The sequence below is a fragment of the Perca fluviatilis genome, chromosome 13 (assembly GCF_010015445.1).
Source record: "Perca fluviatilis chromosome 13, GENO_Pfluv_1.0, whole genome shotgun sequence".
Classification (NCBI taxonomy): Eukaryota; Metazoa; Chordata; class Actinopteri; order Perciformes; family Percidae; genus Perca; species Perca fluviatilis.
This window is the reverse complement of record NC_053124.1, coordinates 25,133,555-25,152,221: the sequence shown is the minus strand read 5'-3', so window position 1 is coordinate 25,152,221 and position 18,667 is coordinate 25,133,555. Positions and strand designations below refer to the sequence as shown.

Here is an 18,667-nt window from a genome sequence, read left to right as displayed (position 1 = left end):
AATTTTAACCATCTTCCCTGTCCCTGCTGAAGAAAAGCAGGCCCAAACCATGATGCTGCCACCACCATGTTTGACAGTGGGGATGGTGTGTTCAAGGGTGATGAGCTGTGTTGCTTTTACGCCAAACATAACATTTTGCATTGTTGCCAAAAGTTCGATTTTGGTTTCATCTGACCACAGCACCTTCTTCCACATGTTTGGTGTGTCTCCCAGGTGGCTTTTGGCAAACTTTAAGCGACACTTTTTATGGATATCTTTAAGAAATGGCTTTCTTCTTGCCACTCTTCCATAAAGGCCAGATTTGTGCAGTATCACGACTGATTGTTGTCCTATGGACAGAGTCTCCCACCTCAGCTGTAGATCTCTGCAGTTCATCCAGAGTGATCATGCGGCCTCTTGGCTGCATCTCTGATCAGTCTTCTCATTGTATGAGCTGAAAGTTTAGAGGGACGGCCGGGTGTTTCGTAGATTTGTAGTGGTCTGATACTCCTTCCATTTCAATATGCTCTGCTTGCACAGTGCTCCTTGGGATGTTTAAAGCTTGGGAAATCTTTTTGTATCCAAATCCGGCTTTAAACTTCTCCACAACAGTATCTCGGACCTGCCTGGTGTGTTCCTTGTTCTTCATGATGCTCTCTGCGCTTTAAACGGACCTCTGAGACTATCACAGAGCAGGTGCATTTATACGGAGACTTGATTACACACAGCTGGATTCTATTTATCATCATTAGTCATTTAGGTCAACATTGGATCATTCAGAGATCCTCACTGAACTTCTGGAGAGAGTTTGCTGCACTGAAAGTAAAGGGGCTGAATAATTTTGCACGCCCACTTTTTCAGTTTTTTATTTGTTAAAAAAGTTTGAAATAGCCAATGAATTTCGTTCCACTTCATAATTGGGACCCACTTGTTGTTGATTCTTCACAAAAAATTACAGTTTTATATCTTTATGTTTGAGGCCTGAAATGTGGCAAAAGGTCGAAACGTTCAAGGGGGCCGAATACTTTCGCAAGGCACTGTAGATAAAATCAGAATGAAATGGGTAGCCCTAGCCTTATGTGATTTAACAGGAGTTAGGAGGAAACGGTGTTGAGATTTATAATAACATGTACATTTCTGTGTGGGTCATAGTATAGTATTATGGGTATTTTATCTGCTGAACTGTTAATATTTGGCAAAAAAAAAAAAATGATTTTAATTGAAAAATCACATCATGGCTACACTTTCCTGTCATTTGTTTTAAATTCAAAGAGCAATTTGTTGTATTTTAGCATTTAGAATACTAAGCAGCAGAAATTAGTAGATTTTAATGTTTATTTATAGCAAGTAATTTTTTTTTTTATCATTATCGGTATATTCAACAACAGTAGGGCATTATGCATATTTTCCTCATATCGTTAAGCCCTAATAAATACCCTTGAGTCAGATGCAGCATAGTCCAACAATATTTTCATCTGTATCTGTATCATCTTTTAGTCTAATATGTTTAATATGTAAATAATACTAATCTGATAATGTGATCTAGTCACTTTTTTCACCTTCGTTCGACTAGTCTATTACTGAACCCAGCCATCACGCGCCGCGCCGTCACATCCTGCGCCACCCACCACCACAAGTAAATTCTCAACCTGTGGGAAACCCTGTGAAGGCATCTCCTTTTCAGAAATACCCCTGCAGAACTGAAAGGTTAATAAAGCCATGGCTGGCTCGTGTGGTAAAGGGCATGTGATCATTCTGAGGATAATGAGTGAAAGAGCCAAGTCGTAGAAACAAACATGCAGCAGTCGTTTTGATAAAGGTGATCTGATAAACTGTGGAGTCAGTGTGTTAAAAGGGCTGCAGTGATATGGATTTTCAATAGCCGTGTGGTAGAATAATATTGTCGGTGGTGAAAGTAGTACCCAAGTACATTAAGTACAATTCTGAGGTACTTGTACTTCAATATTTCCATTCCATGCCACTTTATACTTCTACTCCACTACATTTCAGAGCAAGATATTTCCTCTACAGTTATTTGACAGTTTTAGTTACTTTTCAGAATCAGATTTGAGCTTATAGAACATGAATTGTTTTGGTTATTTGTATATCAATATGTAAAATACTTCCAGTTAGCTCCATTTCGAATAACTACAAAATTAAATTGCTGCTTTGGTAACAATAATTCAATATATATATAAAATAATATAACAATGCAATGGACCATTGTGCTGCATAATGAGTACTTTTTTGATACTTTAAGTACATTTGGCTGGAAGTACTTTTGCTTGTACAGGAGTATTTACTGTGGCATTGTCACTTTTAGTTAAATAAAGAATCCAAATACTTCTGGTCTAAAACATGCTGTTTAACACCTTTACATCATGAATCCTATTAATAAACCTGAGAGAGACTACTTCCATGAACAGGAGGTTTGTTTGGCTGCAAATAATTATTGTACACTGCACTCGCATCGTGGGATTAAATCCAGTTGAACACATTCTTGCGTGTCATCTAAACTTTCTATTGTCCTTAGACTGTCTCTCCAGTCCCGACTGTCTCCTGCAGCAGGAAAGTCTAAAAATTGTTGTGCAAACAAAAAGTAAGTCTTCCATGGAACACAGGAGAACACGACAAGAGTTTCTTTCAAAAAGCCAGAGGCACAGAATCCACCATGGATTTGTTTGCTAAATGGGCTGGATACAGTAGATAAGACTGTTCAACCAATTTGCATTAGATTGTTCTCCACTGCCAGATCAAGCAGCTCTGTGATGAGTGATGGGAGCGAGTTCTAGGCGCACCAATGTTTGAACTGAACCCATGAACAATTTGTATGACATTCTTCATAATTACAGCTGAGATATGGAGGACAAATATGACTGATTGATGCAACACATTCACGCTGCTTTAATCTCTGCTTTGCAAAGTTCTTAAAAAGTGTGTGTGATGGTAGACATAACTTGAAAGAAAAAACGACTTAAATTGTAACTCGAAGAGTTTAAGGTAATTTTTATTTTCTAAACCATGCTTACCGGGTGAGTTTTATTCAGGGATTTGTTTGGTAGAAATGGTTTTGCTGTCCACTGATGTCCATGTTTGGTCGTGATCTTTACATTTTCACATAAATTATAGGATTAATGTACATTACATGTTCATCTACTGGGCTATTTAAAAACTCATTTTACTATCTCAGAAATGCCCGTCTTAGCTCCTGCAAATTTGGCTTATTTATGATGCAGGGTTTTCTTTTCGACAGCAGCAAAATTACCTGGATGAGTGATTTACTGATATGAAATTAAGATGATTTATGAGCCAAGATTAAATTTAAGATATCTGCAGAAGTGCCAGGAGGTTTGGTTTAATTTAAATGAGAAATACAGATGCAAAGGTCCCTGGAGGAGGATGGGTAAACGGTAGTCTATGTCCACGACGTTCCACGAAATTCCACCGGATGTCACTTTTTTCGGCCGGATGTCCGTTACCTTCCGCTTTTTTTTTGTCTTTTTCTCCGGTGGATTTATGAGGACTATGGTTAACTGCTCCTCAGATCTCTGCAGGGTAAATCCAGACAGCTAGCTAGACTATCTGTCCAATCTGAGTTTTCTGTTGCACGACTAAAACAACTTTTGAACGTACACGTTCCACCAAAACAAGTTCTTCCTGAGGCTATCTTGCAGAGGCACTTGGGGTCCGTCCCACGCTTAGCACCGCCCAAGACGATTGTGATTGGTTTAAAGAAATGCCAATAAACCAGAGCACGTTTTTCGCCCATCCCGGAATGCTGTGTGGACTAGCCAGACCCTCCTCCTTAGCGCTGTGGAGGATGGTCTGGCAAGGCGAGACTAGATAAAGGGTGACCCAGCAGCTGTAAATGATGGCCTATCTGCATCAATCATCAGAGTTGAATGGAGAGGCCAAGGCAGGTAGTTGTAAGGCTTTGCTGAATTTTGCTGAGTCACAAAAGTTGGAAAAGCTCAGGTTGTAAGGTGGTAGATATCTAAAAAACGAAGGAGATCATTACAGAGCTGAAAACAAACAACGTGCTGGATGAGTCTTTGAAATCTAAGCTGCTGAAAAAAAAAACTTCAACCTACTTTCAGCTGATTTAGAAATTGCAGTATATACTCTGGTTTGGCACGTAGATGAAAGGGCAGGGTTAGTGTGGTTTTTTTTTTATTGCTCTTTGCCTCGTAGTCTTCCACATCAACACTATCGTGTTAACACATCAGAGTCTGTCTCTCTATCCCGTCTCTTTCACTTTGTCTCATGCGTTGCTCTTTCACTTTTGCTTTATGCACTTTCTTTACCAACTTAAAATTGTCTAACGCTGAACCCAGACTGCCTTTGTTACACCTCACACACCCACAGCAGTAAGCAGTAACCGCCTGCGGGCTGGGTAGCCCATACGGCTGAAAGACTGTAATGTACAATAGTGACGGCTATTTTGCTTATATGCTAATATGATTGTCGCATTCAACAGTTTATTCATGTATTTATAGACTGAAAGAGCTAAGAGGAACTTGCAAAACGTAGAAAACTTGACACTCACACAGGGTGAAACCCACTGATGCTAGTAACATCCAGGGTTTTCCCTACTATTATTAGGCAGTTTGGGAACCACTTAAGGCGAATGAATGTAAAATCAATGTGAGTATTTATTGTCTGCTCTGGCTTTTCCGACATTTTAGACACAGATATGGAAAAAATAATGGTTTAAATTATGTGAAATTGCATTTTTCTTTAGTGAAAAATTTAACATTTTCTTGAGGGAGGACCTCCTAAACCCCGCAGAATATATGTATGCACCTAAGTTGTCCAAACCGAGGAAAAACACTGATATTGTTTTTATATAGTAGGGGGAGGGGTTATGTCAGGATGACTCCAGTGTGTCACTGAACCATGATTTTAGCCCATCCAAATAATTCTGGACACATAAATGGTGAAAAACAGTTTAACAGTCTTAACTCTACAATTCAGTACTACACAGTTTACAGTCTTCTCGCATGTTTTCAACAAGTGTTTTCTAACATGTATAATGTGAAATAAATCACTGTTTTTGCATTAACTGGACTTTAAGACGCTGCTTTTCCCAGGTCAGTGATCTATTTGGGGAATGCTGTTCTACAGCATTCCACCTATTGTTATTCGGTTTTATTTATTATTCCGTCTTCCGTACGTTTTTTGGCTCTCTGTAACTTCTGCATACTTTCACCTATTTAAACCATTCAACTTTTCAAATGTTCAGCTCTTTCAGCTAATGATGGGACTTCTTCAACTTTTTTTCTACTATTTATACTTTTTCAAATTTTAAGCTTTTTAACACTTTTTTTTAACATTAAAGTCAATGAGAGCAGCCTTCAAATCCTTCAAATCCTCTTCTGCTTCAAAATGTATCTCCTCCTACATTCTTCAACCTACAGACGTGATTCAAAATTGAAAATGTTCACAAAATATTCAGCTATTCGGGGTCTACTTTTCAGGTTGATATCTTTTACAGTTTTAGTGAAAAAGCCTTTTAAGTTTAGTGATTATTTCAGGAAATTTTATTGATTAAACAGGGTGTGTATTGCGTTTGCTAGAGTGGATGACATCACAGCTAGAGGGTGAAGCTTCGAAAAAATTATCTTAGTTCCTTGTCTGTAAACTGCTCTCACGCCCACAATATCTACTTGTCATACACAATTTATACATCAAAACGTAGGTATTTTTGTCTAGTTTCAGAAGATCTGCTCAGTTTTGTGATACGCCTTTTACTTTTGGCTGGTTGAGCTTCCAAATGACAAGATGTCCACATTGTTCTCCATTGGCTTCAATGATCAAACTCCTAGATATTTCCCAGCAAAACACTGAACGAACCACTTTTTGAAATCGCTGATATGACCACATTTTTACGTTTATCCATATAAATTTTATACCGATACGTTCACAAAGGCCTTGTGATGCTCAGGATCACGTCATTTGACTGATAGCAGTTATCGTTTTGCCACTGTGAGGCTTTGTTTGAGAGCTCGCTCTCAGGGACTCTGCACTACCTTCACAGGTTGCTTCCACTCCATTTATACCATCACATATTTCCACTGGCCATTCATTTTCTTGTCTACATTTCTACAGACACACCCAAAAACAAAAAGGAAAACGTTGGTCTCCTCTCTGACTGTCTTCTCTCTCCCCCTCTCTATCTCTCAGTTTCTCTTTTCTTTCTCTCTCTCTCCCCCTGTTTCTCTCTCTTTTCTCTCTCCATCCCTCCTTCGCCCTCTCTCTCTGTCCTCTCTCCATCCCTCCCTCTCTCTCTCTCTGTCTCTCTCTCTCTCTCTTTTTCTCTCTCTCCTTCTTTCTCCATCCCGCCTTCTCCCTCCCTCTCTATCTCTCTGTTTCTCTTTTCTTTCTCTCTCTCTCCCTGTTTCTCTCTCTTTTCTCTCTCTCTGTCCTCTCTCCATCCTTCTCTCTGTCTCTCTCTTCTCTCTCTCCTTTCTCTCATCCCTTCCTCCCTCTCTTTCTTTCTCTCCTTCTCCATCCCTTCCTCCCTCTTTCTTCTCTGTTTCTCTTTCTTTCTCTTTCTCCTGTTTCTCTCTCTTTCTCCATCCCTCCTCTCTCTGTCCTCTCCATCCTCCTCTCTCTCTCTCTGTCTCTCTCTTTTCTCTCTCTCTCCTCCCTTATCTCTCCTCTCCTCTGTTCTTCTCTTTTCTGTCTCTCCTACAACATATCTGTCTCTCTGTCTCCTCTCCATCCCTCCTTCTCTCTCCCTCTCTCTGTCTCTCCGTCCCTCTTTCTCTCTCTATCTCTCTCTCTGTCTCTCTCTCTTCTCTCTCTCTCCTTCTCTCCTCCATCCCATATCTCTCACTCCTCTCTGTCTGACATCTTCTTTCTCTCTCTCTCCCCTGTTTCTCTCTTCTCTCTTCCTCTCCATCCCTCCCTCTCTCTCTGTCTCTTTCTCTCCTTCTCTCATCCATTCTCCCTCTCTCCTGTGTCTTCTCTTTCTCCTTCTTTCTCCTGCCCCTTCTCCTCCTCTTCTCTTTTCTTTCCCTCTCTCTCTCTTTCTCCTCTCCCTCCCTTCTCTCTCTCTCTCCTCTCCATCCCTCCCTCTCTCTTGTTTTCTCTCTTTCTCTTCCTTTCTCCTTTCCATCCTTTCTCCCTCCCTCTCTATCTCTCTGTTTCTCTTTTCTTTCTCTCTCCTCCCTGTTTTTTCTCTCTCTCTCTGTCCTCTCTCTGTCCCTCCCTCCTTCTCCTCTCTCTGCTTTTCCTCCCTCTTTTCCTCCTTCCTCTTTTCTTCTCTTTCTCTCTGTCTTCTTATCCCTCCTACTTCTCTCCTTGTTCTGTTTTATCTTTCCTTGTTTTTTTCCTTTAAGACATGTAAATCTCACCATTGTTCCTGTCTCCATCCTCGTATCATACGTCATTCCGTTTTTCTCTTTCTCTGTCCTATCTCTTTTTCTCCTCTTGTTTTCCTCTTTTGGCAAGACAATTTTTTTTATTCATCAGTGTCTGTATGTCTGAACGATCCCATTCCTCTTCATTCTGTCCTCCATCCCTCCCTCCCTCTGTTCTCTCTCCATCCCTCCTTCTCCCTCCATCTTCTCTGTTTCTCTCTCTCTTTTCTCTCTCTCTCCTTCTCTCTCATCCCGCATTCTCCCTCCCTCTCTCCCTGTCTCTTTCTCTTTTTCTCTCTCTCTCCTTCTTTCTCCATCCCTCCTCCCTCTCTTACTTTCTTTAACTTATTGAACCAATTTCCACTTTTTTCAACTATTCTTCAGCTTCAGCTAAAGACTTCACAATGTTCTACATATTTTGTCATTTTTCAGCTTTTAAAGCCAACAATTTAGCGTCACCTTTGAACTTCTTAACGATTTCCACTTTTTCAACTATTCTCTCTACTTCAACTTCTTCTTACAGATTTCAGCTATTCAACCAGTTAGCTTTAGCAGTTCAGCTATTCAGCATTCCCACGCATTTTCCGCAGGAAATGCATTTTCTAGTTTATTTTACTTTAAAGATCTAATTCATTGCACATACAATACAGCACATAATATGAAACAATAATGATGAAAGAGTTGTTTTTAAATAAGTGTAAAAATTTATTTGTTTGGCCAAAATTTGGCACCTTGGTGACAAAACATTTCATAGAAATGACAAACCCAAACATGTGAGGGACCAATATGGTCATCAATTTACAATGTGTAAAAATAATAAATAAATAGAACACATACGTAACACATTCAGTGAAATATAATTAAATTATTACAAATAAAAAGAAATCCATGATAACGTCAGCATGACAAATTCCCAGCAGCTCCTGTACTGCATAGCTACAATGACCTGACATACAGGAGACAATCTGTTACGTAAAATGCAGTAAATAGTTTCAGTCAGTGAAAAAGTGTCCTGCGTAAAGCAATGATGCAAGGCACAATTCCCTTCTATGTAGGCATAACAGTCTGTTTTTGCAACGGAATAATGGCATTTTGAAATATAATAAGCAGGACTGCCTTCATCTATATACGGCAGTGATTTTATTTTCTGTAACAGAGGGATTTATGTGAAATCCTTCCAGTAATGTCCAGTTTTTGAAATGCTATTTGGTGTCTGTTTCTTTTAGACCAAACGGTCTGACCGTGACATCTACAAGATCAATGAATGTCCTTGATTTTGCAGACCGAGGTGAAGTCCTCTGTTCAGCTTATCTTCTTTCATCTGTACTCCCTATATTGTCCCTGACCTTGTTCATCTGTCTCATGATGTTCAACCGTCGAGTCGAGTTGTAAATGCTCTCTGCTCTGACACCGCAACCACAAAGTCAACATGGAGTACGTTTGCCGGACCCAATCAGGCTCTCTGTTGCCTTCCAAAGGGCTCCCCACTGGCTTTAGAGAAAGGCTTACAGTATGAAACCCTTTCCCCCTCTGTATGACAAGGTGCGGAGGTTATCTGTCGTCTTTAGGAGGCTGGTCTCTCGGCCTCCCATGCTCTCGCCCTGTGGCGCTGTCTCACCCTCCACTTCTCAAGCAGCAGACGGGTTTTCAAGGCAGCCCTTATAGCTGGAGGTGACTCCCGTTTCTTGTTGCTGTTCCTCATCCTGCACACAAAGACAGGAAACAATCAGACATCAGAACCATTGATCGCTCAGGTTATGTAAAAGGTCACTCCCATTTAAACCGCTAAGCATACCAAGTGTCATGCATATTTAGCAGATTGAAAGTTTACTTTTCCAATTATTGATGTGTCAGCAAGTGCAGACGTGTGGCGCCACGAACTTTAAGAGGTGTTTGAGTTGGAAAAATGATGGAACATAAGTGCAGCTGTGGCAGAGAGTGAACTCTATTACCCATATAGGCCTATTATACTCTCACGGTTAAAGTGGTGCATTGAATTCCATAAAATCTTAGAGGTTTTATGGAATCCATTCATCATGATATATAGGGAATTCCTTGCTTGAGGGTTAATCTCGAAATTCCACATGCTGACTGTTTTTGTTTTTTTTTATCTCTCAGGCTCACCATACAAAATAATGTAGCCTATACTCTGAGATATTTTGCCCTACAAAACACATCGGCGTTGCCTGTGGTTTTAATTACAACGTTCATTTATTTTGCAAATACACTGAGGTATTCAGCCTCCCTCAGAGTGAGCGCGTTGTCTTACCTCTTAATCGCGCCCGTGTCGGCTGCCAGCTTGTGTTTGCACTGCGCCTCAGAACAGGCATCGCCCTCGGCAGAGGGGATCACCGTGTCTGGCGATGGTTCATACCTGCGAGCACAGAAAAACACACGATGAGAAGCCGGATCCCATTTCATTTATTCATCACACAGTTTCGACACATTCAGACTGCATTCAAGACTCGAAACTTGTTCTCACATGCGGTGGAAACACGCACAAAAAAGTCCACGATGGACTCAGGCGGTTTCAAGTACTAGTACTATCACTGACAGCAAATGTGATAAATGTGTGTCTTATTGTTGTCATATGCCTGTTCACGAGACGTTTTGGAAGTTGTATGGAATGAAAATTGACATACCTGAGGTGGTTTTCCAGCCGGCAGAAGTTTCTACATGTGTTGTCGTTTTGGCGGAAACACTGGCAGCGAGGTCCGCCGCTGGTTGCCATGGAGTCCGCGACCGCGCGCCTCCTTCTGGGAGCGTTGCCCAGTCCGTAGGAGACCACGCGCCTAGAATGGACAGGGACACGATTCCAATCAATCAACCGAGATAATGGTCAGAACTATTCACGTTAAACACTTAATAACGTAGCGTTACGCACGACGGTTTAAGCGTTTAAGTCTGAGTGTTCAACTTTTGAAAGTAAAAGTATTTAAGAATCTTCTGATAATGTAGCCTACCCCAGAAATGTATGCCTACTTTCTTTTCAGTTAACGTTACACCCGCCACAAAAACAGTAAGCGTCGAATTCCGCATATTGTCTATCCAATATTTCCCATGTGTCCCAAATGTCCCATTCTCTACTCGAGCTGCTGGAGAAAAGTAAGCTATTTCTTCTTGTCATGTTGACTTACTCAGGTGTGTTGACCCAAATGATGTCCAGGTGGCAGAAGTAGACGCACTCCTTGTCCATGAAAGTGTTGCAGGAGCAGCGTTTGGTCCGCACATGGAGCCGCTGGGTGTCGGTGGAGGCAGTGGTTGTCTCTCCAGCTGGCGCTGATAGCACTGGAAATAAAACAGCATGATCAAAACAGTGCACATTAACCTGAAGTTATATGTCAGAAGAATGCATAAAACAAACGACGTGTCATCAGCATAGTTGCAGGCAGCAAACGTTTGCTCTATAGACATATGGTTCACATTTTACACAATACACATCACAATAATTAAAGTAGCCTAATTCAGATATAACTTATATCATGTAGCCTAACAAAAAAGGTAGGCCTATTAGTGTTAATGCACAGGTTAAAACGTTCAAATGAGTAGTGTGTCTTTTGGAGAAAAAACACGCAAAAAAGTTACCTGTGCACACAATCCAGGAGTGCATCACTGACAACACGGAAATCAAAGTGTACATGTCCATTTCTCCGAGCTCTTCTAAAACAAAATATCGCTCAAGAAAATTAATAATCCTCCAGAAGTGGGAAAAAAAATAAGCATCCAATGTATCACTCCTTTGCAAAATGTTTCGGTGATCGTCCTCAGAGATTGACGCAGGAGCGCAGAGGCATCAATCTGGACTCTCTCTGTCAATGTGGCCCCACAAGTGCAGCCCTTTGACTTTATACAAGTGCTTCCCACCTCCCCTCCTCCTCCTGCAGTGCCGTACAGTTTTGTCCTTTGGCTTGTACCCAAACAATGCTGTTTGTTAGTAGTCGGCCGCTGATAAGCAGCCGTGCAGACCAAGCTGAGGATTTTGAGATGCCTTGTTTCCGAGTTGGTGGATGGGGGAGCCGCCGGTTGATTATGCGACCTGCTCTTGTTGGACTCTGCGGTTGCACTTCTGAGTCAGCAGGTGGCAGTCAATCGACAGGACTGAAGTCTCCGTTTTTATGGAGAGCACTAAAGCACTGCTAGGCAACACATTGGCTGAGGTATGATGTAAGATTCATGGACATTATTTTATATCATGTAGCCTGTATTATAAAGCATGGGCCTAAGTCTAGAATCTATAGATAATAAGTAGTGTAACTTGACATAAATATGACTCAGAAGTGAAATTACTTCTATTGTTTGCTGAAAACTCAAGTCAAACTTTGTGAAGTAGCCTACATGGAGGACTTTATTAATCACAATTTCGAAATCACAGTGATACAGCAGTCCAGCAGTCCTATGATTTTTACATTTATTTTTTGAATCCTGTTAAGGTTGGAAACTTATTTTGCATCTTGGATTAGTCCAGGGATAGCAAACTCCTCCATTTAAAATCACAAACTGAGATTAGTGAGGAGGTAGGTAAATAATAAATAATTGAAAGCCATACATAATAATTATAATAATTAAATACAACATGAGCATAGAGACAGAACTAAAACAATGGGCTATATTATAAGTACAAAATCTATTGAAAACATTAAACAATTTAGTGCCCACTCACTAATAAATTGTGCATTCTTCATGTAAGACAAATAAAAAGTAGAGTCCACTGAATGACAGGGACAGTGAAATTCTGAACGTAAGTGTTCAAATATCAAAATACCGTGTCCACTAATCATTCTCAAATTTAGAGATGCTGTCCAACATACCGACAAGTTTTCATTATAAAGCTTCCTCACAGTCTTCGTCAGTTGTGGTAGAAGTACTCAGACAATACCACATAGGCTAGAAAAGAAGAACTAAAAGTCCTGCATTACAGATATGACATAATCATTTAGTGTGGGTTTATTTAATTATATTACAACAATAGCACTACTTCTAATTAGACATTTCAGCCCATTCTTAAGCAGCTATCTTGTCACATATTGAAGTTTTTCACTTTGAGAGCCAGTCAACTCTGTATACTGCTGCAGACAAAGCAGTTACCTGGTAGAAGGGGATTTTGGCCTTTGCATGCAAAATCTAATTTTAATGCACCTTATTCTCTGTCCCTAAGAATATATTATTAGAGGGTTTAAACTTCCATTAGACACTGCTGGAGATTAAACATTTCAGTAGGTGGATACAGGGTATTATTAATGTTATCATCAATATTGCTTGAAATACAGATTTCTTTCTATATAAAAATCAATCTAGGCTATAATCTTTTGTCCTGATTGTGTGTTGTCTTACATCCTCCCACTGCAGCGAATCTATGGTCCTGTTGGCGCTGCACCTTGTGCTCCACCGTGTTTTGTTTTTTAAATTGATGAATGATTACCCAAAGTACAAACCAGGCTCCAAACTGGCTGTTTATCTAATAGTTTCCCTCCACCACCACATGTAATCAACTGTGGAAACCAAAGAGTACTTAATTTCCCTAAATCACATATTCAGACACACTTTGCTGTGTGTGTGTGTGTGTGCGCGCACACGCTCAAGTGGGAAAATCTTAGGTAAAGTTTCCTGACATGCTGCAGCTCTGAGGCCCCTAATCAGAGGCTGTTGTTAGAGTTTCCACTAGCCAGGGGAACAGCTTGTGCTAATGGCAGGAGGAGACAGAAACAACCCAGTAGAGCAGCATTAGAGGCAGGACACTCAAGTGTAGCTTGAATCATGCAGCTACTGTGATGTTGGGTAACATTAGATTTTTTTTTTGCGTTGTTGATCTTGTGGGCTCTTCTTCACATCAGCCTTCATTTAGTTTTCTCAGCAATGGCAGATAATGACCTCTAGAGGTCTCTGTTTGCTTTGCTATAGCTTCCACCGGCCGGTTTCAGTCAGCCATGCTGGAGGAGGGGTTAAAATTATCAGTACTGTAGATGGATGAGTCACCTTCTGAATGAGGTGGATCACTGTAAAGCCTCTTTGAGATGAGAGATAAGACTGTTATAGCCAGGTGTACATAATAAACTGGTGTGTGTGTGTGTGTGTGTGTGTGTGTGTGTGTGTGTGTGTGTGTGTGTGTGTGTGTGTGTGTGTGTGTGTGTGTGTGTGTGTGTGTGTGTGTGTTAGGGCTGCAACTAATGATTATTTTAATAGTCGACTAATGGGTTGATTATTTTCTCGATTAATCAATTGGTTGTTTGGTTTTAAAAAAAGTCTGAAAATGGGGGCAAATGTCGATCAGTGTTTTCCAAAGCCTGTCATGATATCGACAAATCTCTTGTTTTATCCACAACTCAAAAATATTTAGTTTACTGTCACAAAGCTGGATGAGAGAATTGTTATTTTTTTTCTTCATTAAAAATGTCTCAAACCGATTAATCAATTATCAACAAGCTGGTGATTAATTTAATAGCTAACAACTAGTTCTAGTGCAGCTCTAGTGTGTGTTTGATGCCAGTAGCAGCATGTAGGTTGGCCATGCCCTGCAGCAGGGAAAGACTCAAAGATCACTTAGTGCGGGTGGTTGGTGTACATTTATCGCATCAAAAACAACAATCTTTACCCTACACCATCCTCTCCCTGGTATCACCACAAATATTTCAACCGGATCCATTTGTAAATGACTCAACACGCTACTTCATATTCCAGGCCTATAGAAATTCACCAAAAACGGAGAAGAAGAGGCAGAGCATGTGCATAAAGCTTGCGCGCTGTATACAAACAGAAGAAGAAACCAAACACAAGAAGAAGAAGGAAGGAAGCCAGAATCTCAATATCTTCTCCAGCAGGAACACAAGCATGTAGTCCGCCATTGTTGTTGTTGTTGTTGTTGTTGTTATGAGACGTCGTTGCGGAATAAGGGGTCGAAGGCTAGAGGTCGAGGGGTGTGGCGATGACATCATCGATACGCAAGTATGCGACTTCGCCGTCCAAACGAAGACGTAAGGGCGGCGTTTTCAAACTTTTTCATCCTGGGACCAGGTTTCAAAAAAGTGCGTCTTCAGGCAGTGCGTTTACAGGATTCGTTCGAACGATCGGCCAAAACGATGCAAAACATGTGCGTTTGCACCAAAAAGCGTTTCCGTGTAGATGGCCCCTAAAACTCCAGCCTGAGAACTAACTCTCTCTCTCTCTCTCTCTCTCTCTCTCTCTCACTCAAGTCGCTTGAGTTGACTTGTGGAGTTGTGGTTGCTTACGAAATTGTAAGTTTATAAGTTTGTAAATTTGGCAGCTAAGATGGCTAGGACTAGTAGTAGCTAATGTTGCAAGGGGTTTGTGTGTGGCGCTGTTATCATTTTAGATTGAATTGTAGTAGGACTCAACTGATCCGAGTTAGTGATACTAGAGACTCGTGACTCGTGAGTTAATTTAAAGAGTTGGGTTATAGATCCGAGTGAATCGTGACCAAAACAGGTTTAGTTCCAACCATCACAACTCTAGTTTTGGTTGAAATAAACATAGTTTACCGATTTACATGTGAAAATATGTTGGCTCTATACACGCTAAAAGTATTGTTTTTTAAATGGGGTCTGGTGGGTTTAGCACTTGCAATCTCAGAACTGTTAAACGAAAAGGTCTTAAAGAAGTTTTAAAAAGGCCTTTCTCTTTAGGGACCCTTTCCATAATGTTGTCAGACATTTAGAATAATAAGCCTCTCAGTGAAAAAAAACAAAACATTTTTAGTGGACCAAATTGACGATGCATTTGCCCAATAGGGTAACATTGCAGCCTGGTCTATGGCTGCCAGTTACAGTGTTTATTTGTTTATTTGTTTATTTAAAAGGATCCCCATTAGCTGACACCGAGACGACAGCTAGTCTTCCTGGGGTCCAAACAATACATACAAAACGTGTATGTGAGTAATTACAATCACAATTACTCACAAAAATATCATATATAAATACACATGAAAGAACAAGAAAAAGTAACAATACAAAAAGTACTGATTAGAATAATAGTAAAATAATGCAAAACAACATAGCACATGATACAACCTCGCTCAACCAATCCAGATGATATTATAATGTTGAAAACAAATACAGTCTTAGTCTTTTTTTAAAACCAGTTTTTCCCTTGATTTCACAAATCCCAACTGGAAGATTGTTCCAAAACACAATTGACCTATAAAACACGGTCCTCTTCATAGAGTCAGATTTAGGTAGGGGTAAAGAAATCTGTCGACTATTCGCCCCTCTTGTGTAATGTGAATGCATATCTGAATAATAAATTATATTGTCCTAAAGAAATTTTGGAATCCGAGTGTTAATAATTCTATGAAAATATCCTAACATATTAGCAGATGCTTGACCACCAGCCAAGCAAGAGGTTCATGCATCTCTGCAACACTAGTTCTCGAAGAACAACCAAGAACCAGTCTTGCAGCCTTATTTTGAGCCACTTGTATTTTTTTTAAATGACTGCATGATGCAGCAGACCATACAATAGAACAGTAATCCAAATGACACAAAACCAATGTACAAACAACACGACTAAACAACCGTGAATTTAGAAATTGTGCACATTTACGCATTACTGCAACAGCTCTGCCCATTTTAGCAACAACTTTGTTGATGTGATCACATCAGTGTTCACGCCTAATACTGGACCAATACTGGATTGTTTGAAATTGTTGAAAAAACGGTAGTGACCCTTTAACACTCAACACTAATGTATCGACTTACTATTCTTGTTCATGACTGTAACTTTAATGCAGATGCAAATGGTTTTCACATGAAAAAACACTGAAAAACATTTTACTAATACTTTACTATACAAATGTGAAATTCATGAATGGAACTGAGTCAGCAGAACTTAAGTTTGAGTTGAATATTTACAGTTCTTATAGTAAATGATGAGAGAGAGAAGCAGAAATTAATTTTTAAATTTTATTGAATCAGTTATCAGATGTTTATATGCACTGAATGTGGGCGAACCGGAGCACCCGGAGGAAACCCTGAGAGCTCCAGTCCTGCCTCCCATCCACGTAACCTCCTGCTTCACTGGCCCCTGTCCCTCCATCACGAAGGGCGGAGGCCAGTGGACGAGGTGGAGACGTGGATATAAGGCAGGACTGGAGCTCTTTATGGCATTCATTTTGAAGGAAAAAATCACTTCTTTCCTTTAAGGTGAATACTATGTTTAAGATGATGTTTTTTTAATTTAATATTAATTAAATGTGGGAGAAACACTCGGAGCACCCGGAGAAAACCCTAACATAGTATACACAATACATTTTACTTAAATAACACCATCCCTATTTCCACATTTGCAGATATTGGCGATGGCTTTACCCACGGATGAGAAGAACCTGCCGATTCTGCTACACTTTTTTGGTGACTTCATCAGGTGATCTTTGGCAAAGGAGGCGATACAGTTTTCCAGTGCTGGTTCACCTGTATTCATGGAGACCAGGATGTTTTCTGCATAGCCCCACTTCTTACGCAGGTCTTGGAAAATGGCCTTGTCAAGGGTTTTCAAAGTTTTTGTGGTGATCTCAAAATCAACACCCTCGACTTCGGCCCATGTTTTTTCAATCAGACGGTTAACGATGTCCTCGCTTTTTGCAACGGTGCAGTCCAATTTTGCCTTCTTGAATGTCCGTGAAACCAGCTTATGCACGATTATCACAATGGCTACTTTGTTTGTTGATGTCTTTGCTGTTTCATCCTCACCTGCCTCTGGTGACTGTGGTGGCGTGATGTGTGTTGGTGACAGCGACCCATTTTCAAATCGGTCTAGAGCTTGTTGACTGTGGCCACCGACCCTAGTGTTCAGCCACCATCTCAGCAGTCCCATGAAACTCCACATTTTGTTCTGTATGTCAGCTTCGATGTCTGGACGTAACTGAGGAACTGGCCTGCGAAATGCCTTTTTGTTAATTGGTCTTAAGATAGTCTTGCGCACTATCCCAGGTGAGAAGTGATTGGAGAGGAGGTCACGAAGTGCCTGTATGAATATCCAGTCTTTACCAGTGGAAAACTTCTTGAGCTGCTGTAACAGTGTATCTCCTTTTCCAGCCTGTGTTTTTTTACCTTGCACTGGCTGAAACAGAGAGTCGATATCCTCTAGGATTGACGGCACTGACTGCCCGCTTCCAACTTTGGAATCCTGGTGGAATTTGGCCTTCAGCTGCACCAGCATACGATATATCCAAGTTTTGACGAAGTTCTTTGCAAAAAAGGTGTTAATCTGGATCCTTATTTCTTCCATAGACGATTCATGCTTCTCCTTCTCTTCTGCAGCATCTGTCTTGTCCAAACTCTTGGCAATTGATTGAGCAATGCATTTTGCAAAACTTGAAATCTCCTGAGAGCTTTCAGATTTCAGTTGCTCATACTCTAGGTCTGGCACTTCATCCAAGAGAGGTTCCATTATCTTACCCATCTCTTCCCTAAGTATATCTTCGACAGTTGTAGCTGCTGCGGTCTCAGAGATGTCCTTTGACTTAGTTGTAACTGGTGACAGAGCGCTGTCATTTATGTCATCCGTCTCCACACCTTCCAAACCTAAGTCGCGGTAGAAGGCGGTCAGAGTTTGTCTCTGCATACGTGGTCGAGGTGTGCACAAGATTTTTATCTTGGATGTAAATGATTTCAACATTGTGCAGGCATGACCAACCATAGCATTTAGTCTGTGTGGAAGAGTGACATGCTGCATTATTTCAGGCTCTCCAGTGCGCTCAGTAGTGGAGAGGGCAGAGTTGACATTTTCTGCAACCTCTTTAGCGATCAAGTTTGTCAAGCCTTTTGAGCTGACACACGGGGCGTCTAAAACCTTGCCAAAACACTGAGAGAGCATGTTGCCCATACTGAACCGAACACTCTCTTCAGTCACGACTACATTTGTGCTCTTAGCCTTCAACAAGGCTGCTGACACCGATCTTATTATTTCCAAAATTAGTTCTGCCAACAGTATTTCAGTGGCAATGTCAGGGGTGCCTAATTTCAACAACCTCCATTGTTCCGTTGTAATCCTTCTAAAAAAGGATTCAATTGCTGGTAGAACAGTATCTACGTTAAGCTCCGGCATTTCCTCACCCTGTAGTTTTTCTGGTGTAGACATGATGATTCTTGCTGTATTTTTAATCTTGAATATTTTCGCTGCAATGTATTGGTCTGTAATATGCTAGCACGCTGCTCTGGTCTCGCTCACGTAGTGTTTCCAGTAGGAATTCCCTGTACGAATGAAGACAAGTTGGATGATCCTTGCATGGTAAAGAGCCAAAGCCATCAAAGGAATTCTAGAATCTGATGTCACATCAAAGGATTCAGATACAGGATCAAGGGAACTGATTGTTC

At 40.7% G+C, this 18,667-nt stretch overlaps 1 protein-coding gene across 1 annotated transcript; it reads right to left on the bottom strand.

The window, feature by feature from the left end:
- Window positions 1-8,027: 8,027 nt before the first annotated feature.
- Window positions 8,028-11,298, bottom strand: edn1 (endothelin 1). The gene is made up of 5 exons (XM_039821176.1): window positions 10,929-11,298; window positions 10,481-10,631; window positions 9,986-10,135; window positions 9,613-9,717; window positions 8,028-9,046 (listed from the first exon to the last, which is right to left on the bottom strand). The coding sequence occupies exons 1-5, from the start codon at window positions 10,987-10,989 to the stop codon at window positions 8,908-8,910; spliced, it is 606 nt and encodes a 201-aa protein (XP_039677110.1). The 5' UTR covers window positions 10,990-11,298; the 3' UTR covers window positions 8,028-8,907.
- Window positions 11,299-18,667: the final 7,369 nt, after the last annotated feature.